This window comes from Cryptomeria japonica, chromosome 3 (genome assembly GCF_030272615.1).
Source record: "Cryptomeria japonica chromosome 3, Sugi_1.0, whole genome shotgun sequence".
In the NCBI taxonomy this organism is placed as follows: domain Eukaryota; kingdom Viridiplantae; phylum Streptophyta; class Pinopsida; order Cupressales; family Cupressaceae; genus Cryptomeria; species Cryptomeria japonica.
This window is the reverse complement of record NC_081407.1, coordinates 777,032,842-777,051,605: the sequence shown is the minus strand read 5'-3', so window position 1 is coordinate 777,051,605 and position 18,764 is coordinate 777,032,842. Positions and strand designations below refer to the sequence as shown.

Here is an 18,764-nt window from a genome sequence, read left to right as displayed (position 1 = left end):
GTTTATAACACTCTGATTCACCCCCCCTTTAGAGTGAATCCACTTCCAACAATGTACCATTTTATCCATCACTTTCGTTAGGCCAATGCTGGTTGGCTAAACTTGTAAAATTCTAAAATTGTACCATGATTGATAAAAAACTCTGTGACTTTACAATATCAGGGTTTACTTTTTAGCATTTTAAATATTTTACAAGACGGAAAGGTCCTTTACTATAATTAAAAAAAACTTGTCTTGTTTTTGATGATGAAGTTTATAGCACTCTGATTCACCCCCACTCCAGAGTGACTTCCAACAATGTACCATTTTATCCATCGCTTTCGGTAGGCCAATGCTGGTTGGCTAAACTTGTAAAATTCTAAAATTGTAGCGTGATTGATAAAAAACTCTGCGACTTTACAATATCAGGGTTTACTTTTTAGCATTTTAAATATTTTACAAGACGGAAAGGTCCTTTACTATAATTAAAAAGTAGTTTACTGCAGAATAATATGGACCGCGTATTTTTTAGAATGCATTGGCGGCAAACCCGAAAAAAACACGCTTCCGCAGTCGCAAATTGACCATTGAATATGAATTGGCCCTGAATAATCCCGTGTAATTTAGGTTAAAAGCAGTTTCAAGAAGTTGCAGTCCCTAGTTTATCTATCGCCTCCGGTTTCAGTTTGAGGAACATTATGGCAACAAACAAGATTAAGAGATGCGCAAGCTGCATGTGGCAGCGAAAAAAATGTTCTGAGTCATGTATAATGGCTCCTCATTTTCCATCCACCGATCCCCACAAATTCGAAATAGTCCATAGAGTGTTTGGAACCAGTAATGTACTGAAAATGCTTCAAGTAATTTTTTCATACGCCATTTCAGTTTTGTTTACTTTGTGTCTTTCAATCAGGGAGTGGAACTTATTCGGTTCTTATGTTGAATTGGTTTAGGATGTGGAAGAAAATGAAAGGGCGGTTGCAGTAAATAACATGGCGTATGAAGCAAACGCCAGATTGGCAGACCCAGTGTATGGGTCTGCAAGTGCAGTTTATCAATTGCAGAAGCAAATTGCTGAGCTTGAATCAGAGCTGGCAATCACGCAGGAAGAAGTTGCGAGAATGAGTAGGAAGCGAGATGTGCTGATTTCAATCGTTATCGGAGGATCTCACGTTTGGTCTACAACACAACAAACTGATGATTTGATTTTAGAAGACATTGATCTCTTGTGGGAGCCTCTGTGGAACTGGAAAGTATAAATTCAACTCAATCTTAGCATGGTTTTTATTTATAGAATTTGTTTTCCAATTAAACAACTCAAATCCAACTTCAATGGGTATTTCAACTAATTTTTAACCTTTCATCGGAAATATTCTGTAGGATATTTGAAATATTATTTTCCTTTAAGACGGAGACTTTATCTTTTCCTTCTGTTTGAGAAAATAATGCATCCATATCAAAATCTATTATTTTAAGCTATACAATCATATCTGCTCTAAACTCTACAGATAAATCTGAATTGTTCCTAATGTAGATAGGGTCGTCTTCATAGGAAATTAAAATAACAATATTATAAATTAGCAAATTGATATAAAGAATGGGACGATAGAGCTCCATCTCTTTTGGTCACTGCTTTAGTTTGTGATTAAGGAAAAAGTGGGTTTTACAAGGATCAGAAACCACAGAGTTACAGGCTATAAGAAAATAAACATCCAAAGTCCACAAAAACAAAGAAGCTGTCATGTAGTCAAAAAAGACAGCACACCAAATCGAAAGACAGCATAAAATTGAACCCAGACAAACACTAGCCTAAGGATTTTAAAGTCTCTGCAATCTCAGCTTCGAGTATGTTAATCTCTTGAGCTGCCTTCTTCAGGTCCTGGAATTCCTGAGTGGAAGACTTCGCCTTTCTCTTGAGGTTGGCTCAGGTTCTTTTAGAGGGACAGGAATCTTCATTCTGGCTTTTTTCTTTGTCTGCATCTAGGTCCACAATTAGGGTACCTTGCTGGGCTTTATCCAACTTCTCCATCAGTGTGCTCATAGAGGCAGTCGAATTCTTCACAATTTTATGGCTTTGCTTCATTATGATGTTCATTGTTTCCCTAATTTCCCCTTCAAGTTGCATGGTCACTGCTTTAGTTGTTTAAATGGTTGTTTTATGTTTTTTGTTCTCATGTTATTTTGTTTTTCAATTATCTACTCACTGTTCATTTGACTTCCAAGGGGTGATTTTATATCCCCTACCTTTTCTTGTGAACAGTGTATTTATCTTTATTAATAGAAACTGATATTATTCATTTAAAAAATGAGATTTGATGAAACCTTTGAAAAACCTTTTGTTTTGTGTATGAATCTATCTTGGAGTGCTATGCTCCTAGTGCCTCTCAAAGATCATACAATGTCTTCAATCAATATATATTTTGTTAGTAGGTGGTCTTTCAAAACCACTAGGTTGTGACTCATATGCATTCTCATCAACAAATTAATTCAAAAAGGGCATTCTATATCCATTTGAGAAACAATCCAAATTTGTTGAGCTACTAAAGTAGTCTTATAGTATCTATCTATACAACAAGTTTAAATTTTGCATTGTACTAATACCTTGTTATTGAGTGTACCCTTTGGCCATCAAGTTTTCCTTATTCTTACTATTACTTCCATCAAACTTGTAATTATTTTTGTACACACAATATATTCCAACTTCCTTACAAAGAGTAATTGAATAATATCTCATGTGTCTCATTTGTTTCTATCTGTGTATTTGTTGCCCCAACTTATTATTTTTTCTCTCAAGATTACATTGAGAGGTCTATGGCTCATTATTTTTTGTATTCAATTTTATTTTGTTGAGTCTATCTTTTTCCTTCATTAAATTCCACATCTCTACTTATCAATATCTTCTTTCCTACTAAATCATACAACCTATATTCTTTACTTTCTAATACCCACAAAATTGTGCTTTAAGGATTTCTCATTCAATCTTAACATTGTTCTTGAGTATGAATTCCTATGTAGATCACCCAAATACCCTCAAATGATCAAGACTTTGCTTCATTGTAGACTATAGAAGCTTAAGACTCATCCCTTCAACTTATTATGTTGCAATTGTATTTACAAAATATGTTGCTATACATCTTTTTGCCAAAAAGAATATTTGAAGTGATTTATTTCATCATAGTCATACCTATTTCATTGATGGTCCTTATCTTTCTTTGAGTAACAACATTTTGTTTTGAAGTGTGATTTGTAGTAAGCTTTATTTTGATTTCATGATTTCTACATAAATTTAGAAATTTATTTTCTTTGTATTCACCTCTATTGTCTAACTTTGATACTTTGACATAGTTGCCACCATTATCTAACCAACCTCTTCTATTTCACAAAGTTTTTTAAAACTTTTGATTTTTTCTAATAATATATTCTTCAATTAATGGTGAGCCTTAAATCATTTTTATCTCTAAGAAAAAATAATACATTTAATTCTAAATCATAATACCATTTGATTCCAATTTATAATTCTTTCATTTCACTAGTTATTAATGTTTTGTTCCTTAACTAAAATAGATAGTAGAAATCCTATCATCTTTGCTCTTGCACCAACTTATTTATACAGTTATTATGCTTCCATCTTTATTAAGAGTCACATTTTTATTATTATTATAACAATATTTGTTCAAATAGGAACAAACTATTGCTATATATTAGAACAACAATTTTATATGTATATGATTTACATCATTATGTTTCTTATAATTATAATTTTACCCTTGGGTTTGGTAATATAAGATTGATTATTTGTGAAATCAGTATATTGCTATGTTCTTCACTATTATTTCTCATCATATATCATATGAGAAGAACATCTAGAATGAATATACAATATATTATTCTAATGTATAATTTATATTGAAATATAGAACGAATATGTTATATTTATCTTAAATAATAATATGAGAATTCTTCTTTTCTATTTCACATTGTTTTTCATGAAAATAGAAAGAATAGAAAGAAGAAAATAGAAATTATATTAAACATTAAAATTTATATTCATGAATAAAAACATTACATCTCTTATATGACCGAGCTTCTTCATACAAGCACCTTGACTTAGACTGAAACATCTAATATCACATTTCATATCATTGTACAACTCTATGGAGGAGCTGGACTCTACTAAGAGAGTGAATACAAAATACAAATTCATCAATATACAGAAAATTGAGAGCATTCAACAAAGACAAAAACAAGCATTAAAAATATTATTGATAAAGTTGTCCACAATCCATTTGAAATCCATAGATGGTACACAAGATAGGTAGGAGCAATTCAATTGAATCCTTCAAAAGATATGCCTTCATTGTTTGTCTTTAATGTTGAGAGATATGCCTACAAATATGATGTGCATACGGAGGAGGGTATGACATGACAGGTTAAACAGTGAGTAGTTGCGATTATTTCTAACACTTCCTCTTAATCTCAACTATCAAATTCAATTTCTTTTTTGACTTGCTTCACTGATACTTTGACATCTAAAATCTTCTAGATCTAAAGATCAAACCTAAGAAATCACAAGCTTCTATTGAGATTCTCTATCCATGAGCTCTAGCCCTATTGGTAACCAGTCCATCATAGGTTCAGGTGTGATTCAGCTGTTTTATCAATACCTCCAATACAGTCATACTGCTGGTTCTTGGGGATCTTAGTTTAGGTGGGATTTGTTGGCCTCAAACAATTCTTACATTCGATAACCAAATATTGTTGCATTCAACAATGTCACCTCTTTCTCTGTTGAAAATTTCACTTGGCTTTTCCCAACTTGAGACATTTGATATCCTCCTCTCACCTTCTGATCTATAGACTTTGAAAATGATCTTCTACACAATTTTTCATTCTCTCAACCTAAACAATTATTGATTCAACTTCCTCAAACTTCCACTGATTTACAAAACCATATTTTTCAAGCAATGACCATTCTTCAAAACAGACTTATTTTCCTTAGCTATAATCCCCTTTTTCGAAACAGTAACTTTTAGCAACAATTCAGTTCACATTCAACCAACTTATCTCTGCAATCTACAACCTTTTCGAAGGCTAAAGGATTAAAATGCTTGTGGGGTATGTTACCTTTTCTTGTTATTACCTTTCATGATGCCTTCTACTATCTCCTTCAGAATGGTTGGAACAAATTTCCTTTGTTTAGGAACTTCTTGAAAAACTAAACTTGTTTCTTTGTACGTGCTGAGGTCCCACTTTTCCAGGTTGGCTATCTCATTCGTCTCTCTAGCATCTCTTTTACTTTGACTTCACGGGACTACGTTGGCAGGTTCTTCTTGCCCACAAACTCCTTTCCCTAACAGCAATGGCTGCTAGCTTCAGTCCTGACACTTTCGACATTGTAAATCTTCAATAAGAACTCCGCTTTCTTTCCTCAAACAGCTACGGCTGTACTTAGATGATTTCTTCTGTGTACTCTTTTTTTTCAGCGATTAGGCCTGTCTTTATACTGCAACACCCCCTAAACCTCTCCTACAATAACTTTTTTCTAAAACTAGAAGCTTCCAACTTTGTTGTAGAGAAAAATAGCTTCTTAACATTTGCGATCTGCTTCTACGACGACTTCTAAAATTTGTATCTTCTTTTTCTTCATTGCTTAACACAAGCACTTACATGCCTATAGACTCATCTAATAGACTAGCATCTCCTTTGTTTGTCTCTACACTCACTCTGACTTTGTCCCCTGGACTAGACTCGACAGGGTCTCACTGGTTAAACAACAATTTCTTCGCTTCTCTCTCACAGCTACAAATCCTCAGCTGTGATACCAATGATGAAAATAGACAGAGCAGCAAAAAGAAAATACAAATTACATTAAACATTAAGATTTGTATTCATGAATAAAAGCATTACATCTCTTATATGATCGAGCTTATTCATATAAGCACCTTGACTAAGACAGAAACATCTAATATCACATTTCATATCATTTTATAGCTATGTGGAGGAGCTCGACTCTGCTAAGAGAGTGAATATAAAATACAAAGCCATCAATATATAGAAAACAGAGAGTATTCGGTAAACACAAAGACACGCATGACAAATATTATTTATTGTCCACTATCGATGTGAAATCTGCAAATGGTACACAAGGTAGGTAGGAGCAATTCAATCGAATTCTTCAAAAGATGTGCCTTCATTGATTGTCTTTAATGTTGAGAGATATGCCTGCGGATATGATGTGCATACAGAGGATATGACATGGCAGATTAAACAATGGGTATTTGGGATTATTTCTAAAATTTTTCACTTAAGATCTTTTAGAAGAAATATGAGACTTGGTCAAGATACAAAAGATGAACATTAATGTACCCTCCTAAAACAATAAGAAAAATAAAAGTATGCAAAATAAAGAATGAGAGCACAAAGAAATAGAGTAAACCATGATGAATAAAATTACAATAGATGAACATATTTATGGTGAAAATGAGAGAAAATAATTCCTAAGAGTTAAGGTGAAAAGGCCTAAGAATATGCATGCAATTCCATTCATAAGGTATGTGACATGAAGGACTCAATGTAGCTATAAGAAAAAATGAAACACATCTAAACAATCTTATATTTCTTTATTACATGTTCTATACTAGCACTCCCCTTAAGAAAAACTTAGGTGAGTACAAATAAATTGAGGACCTCAAAAACTAGGCTTGATGAGGTATCCAAGTCTAAAAAAGGTCTCATAAAAATACAGCAATGAAGGAAACCATCTTACAAAAAAATTTCCCAATAAAGACAAAGCATATAGAAGTGTACTAGACATGAGACAAAAAATAACCCCAAAAAATGAACTCTCTAAATGATGCTCAAATACTTCTTGTGATGTCATTCTAGCAAGAAATCTATATATTCTCTCTAGAATGTTTCTATTGAGTCTCAACTAGAAACAAGTTGAAGAAGAAAAATAACTAATTTAAAAAAAAAATGACCTTATTCCAATGAATTACTAGAAGTTCATGAAGAGGAAAAAAATAAAAATGAAGTACCAACGTGTACTATAGAATGAAGGAGTATAATACCTGATTGATTGTTGTTATTGATTAATTAACAATGAAATATATAGAGGAGAATTGCAATTGGAAAAGCTGCATAAACTACATAATTTTAACTGCCTATATAATTACACCCAGAATAGTATGTAATATACCAAAATTCCCTTCCCTCCCCCATCCTCGCACTCTCATATTACACTATTCTTGCAAAAGCACCAAGGGACCTCCTTAAGGTTTACATTAAAAAACATATTGATTACAACTCATTTTATGTTCAAAAACTTAAAACCAAAATAATTTGTTTTTATAATAACCCCTGTTTTTTGGAATGCAAATTGCCTTCAATTTTCATTTGCTCTCTTGATTTGTTCATACATCTGAAAACAAAACAAAAAACCCTGTTCTTGATGTAGCTATTTTTAAACTTCTAGCCTGCAACATTAAAAAAAACTCTGCGTATATACTTAGCTAAACTGAAACTAGCATTAACAAGTGTATTAAGTGCACTGACATGATATGCATACAAAGTCTACAAGAAAGACTATAAAATGGATCCATTTTTCAAAAACACAGTCCTGCAGACCATACGTACGTGAAGGTGAAGAAGAAGTCACAGCTGGAATGTGCTACGGAGGAGCAGAGGAGTAAATGTTGATAGTTGGTGATTAATTCCTACAATACATGCATAGGAAAAACGTGCTAATGGAAAATAGCTTGTAGCATGCAAAGAGCCTTGCAACTTGCACAAATTCTGTTTGGCCTGCTAAATATCCCTTTATGGTATAATTAATCTATCTCAAATGCCTTTTGTCCTTCTTTTAATGCGAAACAAAGTCACCAAAAGAAAAAATCTGTAGATTGGAAGATGTGATGGTCTTCGCAACAGCAAGCGTGAAAACCAGCATCAAAGTAATGTTCCTACAATGACTTTGTTTAAAGTGTTGCCAGTTTGGCAGAACAACTATGACAACTTAACATGCACTGCAGAGATGAGAAACAAGCAAAAATTCTAAATTTGAACACAGATTAATGTTGTGGGTTGTGATGATGACAATACCATGACATCCACATTTAGAAGTTGGCATTCACATAGCAATGACGAGGACCTGTTACCCCAGTCTATTACATTATCCACCTACGGTTTACTGTCTGTTATAGATGGTTGCTATTTAACTATATCTCTCCTACATAAAACTGTACACTGCATAAAACGATATCAATCAAGCATTTTTTATCTTTAATATGGTATCAGAGCTGCAGTAGGAAGAAGATCCCTGGTGTACCAGACACGGCTGATGAGGAAATCGCTTGACATTTTGCTAAAGGCATTTTAAGGCATGATGCTGAAATCTGTAGCCTCTTCCAGGTGTCTCCTGTCAAGATCAAAATAATAATGACAATGGAAAACGTATAAGGAGTTGAGTTGGTCATTTTTCTTTAAAGATGTATTTATTTAGAAATTTTCTACCATCACACTAAATGATCTCAGGGGACTGTTAAATCATGTGACCAATTCTGATGGGATACACTGGACACATAACAATAATCTCCCCTTCAGCTTTAGCATGACCCCTTTCTGATAAGGTCAGTCTTAAACCACATACACTAAGTAATATATTAAGTCTAGAGAATGTAAGTCAATTCTGAGTGTTCAACACTTTAAGCCTAAAAGTCAAAGCTTAGTGTTTGTGCTCTAAGCTGTCTGCTCTGATAATACTTATAAAGAGTTAAACTGTCCGTTTCTCCCAACAGATACATTTATTCAGAAAATGGCAACCATCATAGTTAACAATCCCATGAAAGTTGTTAAACCATGCCACGAATAGAGGGGATATGCTGGACACATACCAATATGATTTATGTATGAGAATTTTTTTTTTGGGTTGTCTTTGACTCTGAAAAACTCTTTTACATATGAAAATTAAGGTAAGAAATGATTTCAGAGGTTGCAGATCAGCAATGAATATTAGCGCCATTCATAAATAACTTGAAATGAGATCGTCTAGTGTTTGCGCCTTTGTATTGGCATACCGAGAAGTTTAAATCATTGCGCAGAGTAAATGAAGTTGCTGTTTTCCGGTTGACAGACACCATAACATAGGCGAAAAGACATTTGCATGCCAGTATTATGGTGTTCTCTATTTTTGGATATTAAATTTTTGCTGAAAGATTTGAAAATGGCCCCAATTAAGGGGGAAGGTGTCAGATAATGAGGTGAACCAGACAAGAAAAGCTTGATAGAAGATTCGCCTATCACAAAGTTAAGTCCTACAGGAAGGTGACACAGAAGAACAGGAGAAGAAATAATCAGAAGCTGCAATGGGTCAAAGACTACCAAGATATTACAGTCAAATAAAAATAAGAGTTACCCCAACTCATGATATCATCAGGACATATGATGTTAGCATTGAAAGGAAATGTGTTGATTAATTTCTCTTCTGTGTTCACTTGATGAGTTGGGAGAAAGAAAATCTAAGCACTTAAGCAATTGAGGCTGCTCAAATTGCTTTCAACAAATACAATACGAAGGCTGATGGAAAGGACGCCTTTCATCTATGTCTCAGAGTTCACCCTTTCCATATCCTACGTATCAACAAAATGGTTTCATGTGTTGGAACTGATAGGCTCTAAACTAGAATGAAAGACAACCCCAAGGAACATGTGCCAGATTAGAAACTGGGCAGTTTGTTTGGTCTGTGCGCTGCAAAGACAACAATGGAAATGAAAGACAAAGTTGCATTAGTGATACAATATTTTGGGTAGAGCTAAACGTATTTATTTGTTAACAATATTAGATTATCTTAGTTGCATTTCAAATATTGAATTTTGGAAGAGACGATTTATACTGGAAATAATAAGGGTGAAACAAATATGATTTACGGGAAGGCTACTTTTTATTTTCTCATGGAACACCTCAAGTATCATTGTTGATATATCTCGCTTTAGAGGTGTCAATCATGTAATCTATTTTTTTTTGAAAGCGTGAATTTCTGATGAGATTTGAATTGGATTTGGACAAACCAGATCTTAAGAGGAAATTGTGAAGTGCACTCACTATAGGAATAGCTTATGTGATTGGAGGTTTGGTTCCACCAATACCTTAGATGTTCATACCTACTGCTATGAATGCATTACTGATTTATAATAGCTGCAATTAATAGGGCCTTCAAAAAAATTTGAATTTTAAAGAGTAACAAGATAGGTTTGGAGGTTGCTGGCATCAGATTGAGGAATCTCTATCATTTCAAGTAAGTTTCTAACTTCGAGATGTCATTTTCATTTTCAATTTCCTTGTTGATATTGACAGATTTCAAGAATGGATATACTGTCAAGTTTAATTGTTGAAAATAGGTAAGGGTTTTGGTGTTGAGCTCAATATTGATTTTTGGTCAAAGAAAAAACATCATGGAGCCATATGTGTGCAAAGTTCAATATAGATTGGTGTCCAATAATTTGGTGTTTGTGATTCAGGAGTTTCAGATTTAAGACTTGGGATTCAACTCAAAGCTACACCTTTACAATGGTCAGGAGATGTCCACTTGATTCAATATTTTATTATTCAAAGAAAGATTTTCTCAAAAACATATACTTATTTATTTTCTATAATTAACAAGTTTTGTGATGTTTTTGAGATGTGGACATTAAAGATGGAAGATCTACTAATAGATCAAGATTTGTGGGATGTTGTTGATCCGAATGTCTTAACTGTGGTTGCTCAATATGATATTATGGACCATAAAAGCAAGGGTCTAATTAGATTGTGCTTGGAAAAATTTGTTCTAATCAATGTCCACAAAGAGAACTCTATAAAGAAGTTATGGACTAAGCTTGGTGAGATGTATCAAGCAAAATCTTTATTAAATAATATTTTTTTTAAGAAGAAATTGTATTCCTCGAAGATGGAAGAAGGTGGACGAATTGCAGACCACTTAGAAACATTTAATATGTTGGTGTCTCAATTGGTATCTATTGGTGTTAAGATGGACAAAGAGGAGAAATGTCAAATATTGCTTTGTTCTTTGCCTAATTCATGGGATTCTCTTGTTATGGTTATCAGTAGTACTTCTATTTTTTTGAAATTTGAAGATGTGGTGGGTGCCCTACTTCCATTAGTTCAAAGGAAGCCCTAACTATTTGTGGAAGACCTATGGAAAAAGGCAAGAAGAATGAGAACCACAACAAGTCCAAATCAAAAGGGAAATTGAAATCTCCTTGAAAGTCCAAAATCATCGATTAAAATTGCAGTAATTTAGGTCACATCTATAAGGACTATAAAGAAGAAAAAAAGAAGTAAAAGAACAAGTTTGATTATGATTCTGAGTCTTTAAAGGAAGATGATGATGCATTCATTGTAGCTTTGGCTGCTCATGCAAGTAATGATGCATGGTTAATTGACTCAGGTGCATCTTTTCATATGACTTCTAATAAAGATTGATTTTCTAAATATGAAGAATTTGATCGAGGCAAGGTGTACTTAGGTGATGATTCACATTTAGACATTATTAGTTGAGGTAGAGTTAGGATGAGGTTTTCTAGTAGTAGAATAAAAAAGATTAGTGGTGTGTTCCATATCCCTGGATTAAAAAAAATAAATCTATGAGCAAACTAATAGATGTGAGTGTGTAGGTAATCTTTTTTGATGCATGATGTAAGATGATTAAGGGTGCTATGGTGATTGTGGCTCGACAGTTTGTATAAGATAGAGGCATACACTATTGAGTATAATAGCACTTTTATAAAAAGTAAATATGTGGATACTTCGTTGGAAGATTTGAGGGTTTCACCTTCAACTTATGGACATGGCTTTTAGGTACGTAAGGATGCTATTTCTTTTGAAGCAAATTTACCTAAAGACAAGACTATTTTATTGCACTAGAGACTTGGCCACATAGGAGAAAAGGACCTAAGGACCTTAAAAAATAAAAACCTTGTTGAAGGTTTGAATGATTGTAATTTTGACTTTGATTTCTATGAGCATTGCATTTATGGAAAACAAACCACGTTTAGTTTTACTTGATGCTCATTAATCTTATGGTGTTTTGGATCTTATTAATTCTAATGTGTTTTGTACTATAGATGTTCCTTCGATTGGAAAATCTATATATTATATTTTATTTATTGATGATTTTAGTAGAAAGACATAGGTATATTTTCTAAAGAGTAAATCTAAAGTTTTCAATCATTTTAAAGAATTTAAAGAAATGGTTGAGTTGTAGAATAGAAAGAAAATTAAATGTTTGAGGACTAATAATGGTGGTGATTTTTCTCTAATGATTTTGATAGATTATGTAAAGACTATGTCATTAATAGATAGAAGACAGTTTTATATTCTGCACAACAGAATGGAGTTGCAGAAAGAATGAATAGGAAACTGATGGCGAAGACTAGTAGTATACTCAATGGTGCTGGTTTAGAATAAATTTTTTGGTCTATATCTATTTCCACTACTTGCTACCTAATTAACAGGTCTCCTAGATCAATTCTTATTGATAAAATGCCTATGGAAGCATGGTCAGGTCACAAGCCTTCATTGAGACATCTTAGAGTTTTTGGTTATGAGGCATATGCACATGTGCTAAAGGAGAAGTGAAAAAAGTTAGAGAATAAGGCTATGAAATGTATCTTCATCGGTTATAGTTATTGTGTGAAAGGATACAAGCTTTGGGAGCATGTTGCACAAAAGGTAATTCATAGTAGAAGTGTTATTTTTAGAGAAATTTGTCTCCTTTTGTTACATTGCAGCAATAACAAATTAAACAAGAAGATGTGATTAAATTAACTTCTATGTTTGAAAGAGTTGAATCGAGACCACTTGATAGGCAAGAAGTTGAGGAGAGCTCATTTAGCTCTGAATCTTCAAAAGAGGATGAAGAACCTCCAACTCAGCTTGTTCAAAGGTCTACAAGAAATAGACAACCACCTGAAAGTTATTCACCTAATGATTGGAGATATATTTTTGATTTGAATACTAATATGGATGAACCTAGATCTATAGAAGAGGCATTAGGTATGAATTATGTAGAATCCAAGAAGATTTCTATGGAAGAAGAAATGGTAGCTTTGTAAAAGAATGATACATGGGATTTTGTACCATTGCCTGAAGGATGAAAGTCTGTTGGATGCAAATGGGTGTTCAAGGAAAATATTGGTTCAGATGGAAGCATTGAGAAGTATAAAGCAATGTTGGTTGCAAAAGGCTACTCTCAAGTTGAGGGTGTTTATTATGGTGAGATATTTTCTCCTGTTGCAAAAATGAAATCCATTAGATTTTTGCTTTCTATTGCTACTACCTATGATTTAGAGCTTGAGCAAATGGATGTGAATATTGCTTTCCTTCATGATGATTTGGAGGAGGATATCTATATGACACAACCAGACCACTATGTGGTGAAAGGTAAAAGTAATTTCGTTTGTAAATTGAATAAATCTTTGTATGCCCTCAAATAGAGTCCTAGGATGTGGTACCAAAAATTTGATACATATATGTTGAGTTTGGGATTTGAGTGTTCTAAATTAAATCACTATGTTTATTATAAATTTGATGGTGATCATTTCTTATACATTGCATTATATTTTGATGATATGTTCTTCATTGGTAAAGGGAAAGGTACGATTTCAGAACTAAAGTCTCAACTTGCTGCTAAATTTGAAATGAAATATCTTTGTGTAGTGGAACACATTATTGGGATGAAAATTAGAAGAGATAGAGTGAATAGAGAGGTATGGCAAAGCCAGAGTAAATATTTGAATTCAGTTTTACAGAGGTTTAACATGCAGAATTGTAGATCATTATATATTCGCTTCACAATTGGAACCAAATTATCTATTTCAAATTGTCCTACATCTGCATCAGAGATGGAAGACATGAGAAGAGTTCCTTATTTAAGTGTATTTGGAAGTTTGATGTATGCTATGGTTTTCACTAGAAGTAGTGGGAGTTCTTTCCAGATATATGTCTAATCCTAGTAGAGTTCATTGGGATGCAGTCAAAAGAGTCTTTAAAAAAATTGAATGGTACCTCAAAGTATTCTTTTTGTTATCATGGCAATTTGGTTGGAGACACAATTTCCCTTGATATTCATGGTTATGTTGATTGAGACTGGGAAGGTGATATTGATAGAAGAACATCCACCAGTGCTTATACGTTTACTTTATTTGGCGGTGCAATTAGTTGAATGAGTAAGTGAGAGGTTGTGGTTGCTTTGTCCACTATAGAAGAAGAGAATATGGATGTTACTCATGCTTGTAAAGAATCCATTTGTCTTAAGAGACTATGTTAAGATATTGGAATAAAATAAGGCAAAGTGATACTTTATTGTGACAATTAGAGTGCGATATGCCTAGCTAAGAACCCAATATTTCATGCCTGGACCAAGCACATTGATGTTTAGTATAATTTTGTCAAATATATGATCGAAGATGGTAGGGTGAAGCTAGTTAAGTTAGAGAGTTTGATGAATGATACACTTTCTTTAACTAAGGTTGTGAGCACAAAGAATTTAAGATGGTGTTCAAAGTTTATGGCTCTCATGGCCCCTAGCAATTAAATTATTATGTTGATAGTCCTTTTTCTCTTGCAATGTGTTCGACAAGTGGGAGAATATTGGGAAAATGATGTTTCAACCTTCTATTTATATGAGGTTGCGATTTATACTAACTTTTCATTTCAGCATGAAATAGTCCGAAATTCTCCCTGAAGCTTCTATTCGGCTAGATGAGCATGTCGGTAAATTTTCATTGGAAGATCATTGCTAGTTTTGAAGATATTAAAGTTTTCATTTTTGGAGGGTGTGATGAAAGGTTGAAAATTAATTTTAAGGACTTTAGAGGATCCAAAACACTCTGAAAAAAGGGGCTTAAATGGTGTTGCAGTTTGTGAGGTGATAAAGCACTTCGCGATCTTTTCAAAGTTTCAAATGATTCGTCAATCAGACATAGTTTACAAGGTATGGCCTCTAGAAATTTGGACTCTTGAAAAAGGAAATATAAATTACATCAAACACATAAATTAGCTATAAAAGGGAGGAACACGTGTTGATATGTATTTTAAAATGTCATAGGGAATCTAGAATGGAAGATAAGGTCGACTCTAATTTATTGGATCGTTTTAGCCCATGGGTTTCTAATACCATTTGATGGTTTCTTTTATTGCATCTCCTATATATGAGGTGCATGAGATAGAGGTTGTGTGTAAGATTCTTATGGATATTGAGTTAACTTTGACTCTCTGATTAGTGGTACTCATGTGAAGAGCTTTCTTTGCAAGTATATTGTAATCTGTTATTGATTATTGAATAATATATTGAGCTTCTTTTGGAGTTTGGAGTTTTTCTCCCGAAATGGTTTTTTCCACATAAATCACTGTGTTGCTGAGTTGTGGTATGCATGATAATTTATTTATTTCTGTTAATTTTTTGTAAAACCTATAATGATTTGTAAAATTTTTTTGCATGCCCCTCCTCTCAAGGTTAGTGTAGGAATTTTTTACACTAGTTAACTTTCTTACATAGATAAACACCAAAAAAAAGGAACCATACTACCCATTCAAGACACAAACCAATGGTCTACCAGTGGGGTTTTTTTTCTTTGCTAGTCTTGGTTTTGCATTTTCACTTTCCTAGAGAAGGTCAAACTTTTAGCTGAACCTTTCCTCGAACAAATAATAGGGAATTCAGAGTATTCTTCACCCTCAAAATATTCATCTCTATCACAATGGTAAAAGATGATTTTGTTTGGCACACTTTCTTCACATGCTTTCTATCAATTTTATCACGAATGGCCTAAAGAGTGGCAATTTTTTTCTTACCATTTTAGTGTTAAGAGCTATCATCTCATCCATCTTCTTTTTGAGGGTCTCCTAGTTACTCAAAGCTATTCTATGACTCTAGACATCTCTAACTATTTCTTGGTGTTTCATTTGATAAGTTTCCACCTATGTATCCCTTATTAAAAATATTTAGGATTTGTAGTTCACACACCAATAATAGAAGGAATTAATCCTCAAAATTTGGTATTTGATTCCTAGCATCTCTCTTGAATCAAAATAAATAATTAAATTGGTAACTATAATTCTATAAACATGAAATAGGACGAAAACAAGTGTATTCGATCTAGATATTAGTATGATTTCAATTATAAGGTATTAATAAAAAATATTTATCAAAATTATACACATTACATTGATATATAATGATTAATTCATACATAGATCACAAATACACATAGTGATTAACACACACATAGACCACATATACACATGGTCACCTAATAGCAAAGGGGAAGTGGATGTAACTTTAGTGTGTGCATATTTTCCTTTATAATATTTTGTGACACATAAAACAATAATACAACAACAAGGAAAAGGAAAATAATTTGATCTGACACCATGGATCCATCCTTATGTTATTGCACTTCTAGTTGTGATGATAAGGAAAAACATCCCATATCAGTTTTTATCATCACAAACAAGGAGATAAGTGTAACTATAAGATTACATAGAATTTGTGGATGGTAAGTTAGTCTCAACAAGCCACACAAGATATGAAATCATACACTTTGACTAAGATATTAATAAGACACAAAAATTCTAATGCAATAGCACAATTGATTAACTAACCATATTTATTGTTAGCTCACAATAAGATGTGTATATATAGAAACTAACATCTAAACTAGGGGTGGTGATGGTTTATCTCAATAGTGGTGATGGTTTGTCATTCCTTAATTAAGAGGATCTCCTTAGAGGTTTTAGATTTGGAACAACGTGGTTAAGTCAAAAACTTTGATTCAGAGAGGTTTGTCATGGGAAGTTGGTGATGGTAAAAACATTAGATTCTAGGTCAACCCTTGGATTTCATCTTTCCCTCTTAGGAGCCACCCTGTTTGGCCAGCTTTAGAATAAGATTTGGTGAATAAGTTGGGTGTTTTCTTGGTCAACTACTAGATTCCTACTTCCTTTCCCCTATCTTAGAGATTCATTGCTAAGTATTTTTCTCCCCCCTTAAGAGTTGTAGCTTTTTAATTGATAAGAATCCCCAAGCCATTGATATTCCTCAACCTTGAGGCTATTGATAGCATTGTCTGAGTGCCTTCCAAGGATGGAAATTATTCTACCAAACCTTGGTTTTAGGTCCTATCTCCTATCCCTATGTCATCCTTTAACTAGTCACTATTATGGAAATCCAAAACTATTCCAAAGATTTTCTTCTTTGGGTGGATCATCTGCCATAGGAAAATTTTAACTATCGATAATCTTTAGAAGAGAGGGTTCTATGTAGAAAAAATATTTTTTTTATATGAAAAAGATGAGGAAAGTATCGAATACATTTTGTTCCATTGTATGTATACCTGACAAGTTAGACATAACATTTCAAAATCCTTTCTCTCTTCATGGGTTTGGTATAGGCTCCCTAAAGAGGCCTCTTCAACTTGGTCTCCTCCCTCTTTCCATGCCCTTACTCAAGAGATTTGGTGGCAGGGTTTCCTCCATACATGTTGATGTTTATGAAAGGAACATAATAACAAATATTTAGGGATTGGATGTCCCCTTGGAAGGTCCTAAATTTGTTACTATTAATAAAGTCATGGAGAATATGAAAGTCTTTTGTAAATCAAAACATTCACCTCCCCCCTCACATTATGACTAGTTCACTGTGAAGAATTGGGAGTTGAGGGACATCCTTTCCAATTTTTCCTACCCTCTAGTTGGGTTTAAGAATAATATCAAATGGTGCCCCTTTACCGAGGGTGGTTAAAGTTAAATTTTGATGGGTCCTCTAAGGGGAACCCGAATCGAGTGAGAGGGGATGGTGTAATAAGAGACTCAGATAGAAAAGTGGTGGCGACCTACATTGCAAATTAGGGGACTCAAACTTCTAGCACGAGTGAAATTACGGTGGCCTTTATTGGCATTTCTAGCACCAAAATTAAATATATGAGGTTAATTATTGAATGAGAATCAAATAATGTAATCATGATGCTACAAGGCATATCCATATCTAGTTGGTAGGGGGTGAAGATCATTTCTAATTTCCTTTTTGTCACCTCCAAACTTGACCACATCATGTTTCAACATATTATAAGAGAAGGTAATAAGACTGTTGACACGCTTGCCAACCTAGGCCCCTTCTCCAAGGGTATTAAAGTTTGAACAGATCTACACAATTTCCCTGGTAAAATATACGCCATGGGGTGAACTCACAAAGTTGGTTCCCACTTTTGCCAATGAAGGAAATTGGTGAAAGTGGAGAATTTATTTTAGGGGGGGTTCGAGTGAAGTGGGGGTGTTCGAACGGACTACCCTTTGGGGTTTGAGCGAAGCCTCCACTTCGCTCAAACCCACTCTTTCGAGCAAAGCACCTTTAATGCTTGATTATGTCATTTTTCAATTATATAGAGGGGGTTCGATTGAACCCCCCTTCATTCGAACCCCCCTAAAAATGGGGGGTTCGCTTGAACCCCTTTTTTAACACTTCTCTGGAGCTTTCTACATTTTTTTGTAGACTTTTGGCCTTCAAACCTCTGGTTGAAGGCTCAAATGGAATGATCTTGACAACCCAAAATGTAGTATTGTAGTCCTCAAAGCAAGCTTTCCAATGAATATAATATTATTGCATATTGAGTTTATTATGAACTTGTTTTTTTAATTTTACCAAACATAGGTTTTTCACCAAACATGAACTTCTCTATTCAATGCATTGGGAAAAATAGGAAACTAATTCACAAAAATTATGAAAAATATCT

The 18,764-nt window shown here is 33.7% G+C and overlaps 1 protein-coding gene across 1 annotated transcript in view; it reads left to right on the top strand.

Moving 5' to 3' along the window:
* The first annotated feature begins 669 nt into the window (after window positions 1–669).
* Window positions 670–18,764, top strand: part of LOC131063322 (LOB domain-containing protein 1) — a 32,648-nt gene continuing 14,553 nt past the window's right edge. The window contains exons 1-2 of the mRNA XM_057997102.2: window positions 670–839; window positions 933–1,232. Of these exons, the coding sequence (XP_057853085.1) occupies window positions 678–839; window positions 933–1,232 (462 nt within the window). The 5' untranslated portion in view covers window positions 670–677. The remainder of the gene's footprint in view (window positions 840–932; window positions 1,233–18,764) is intronic.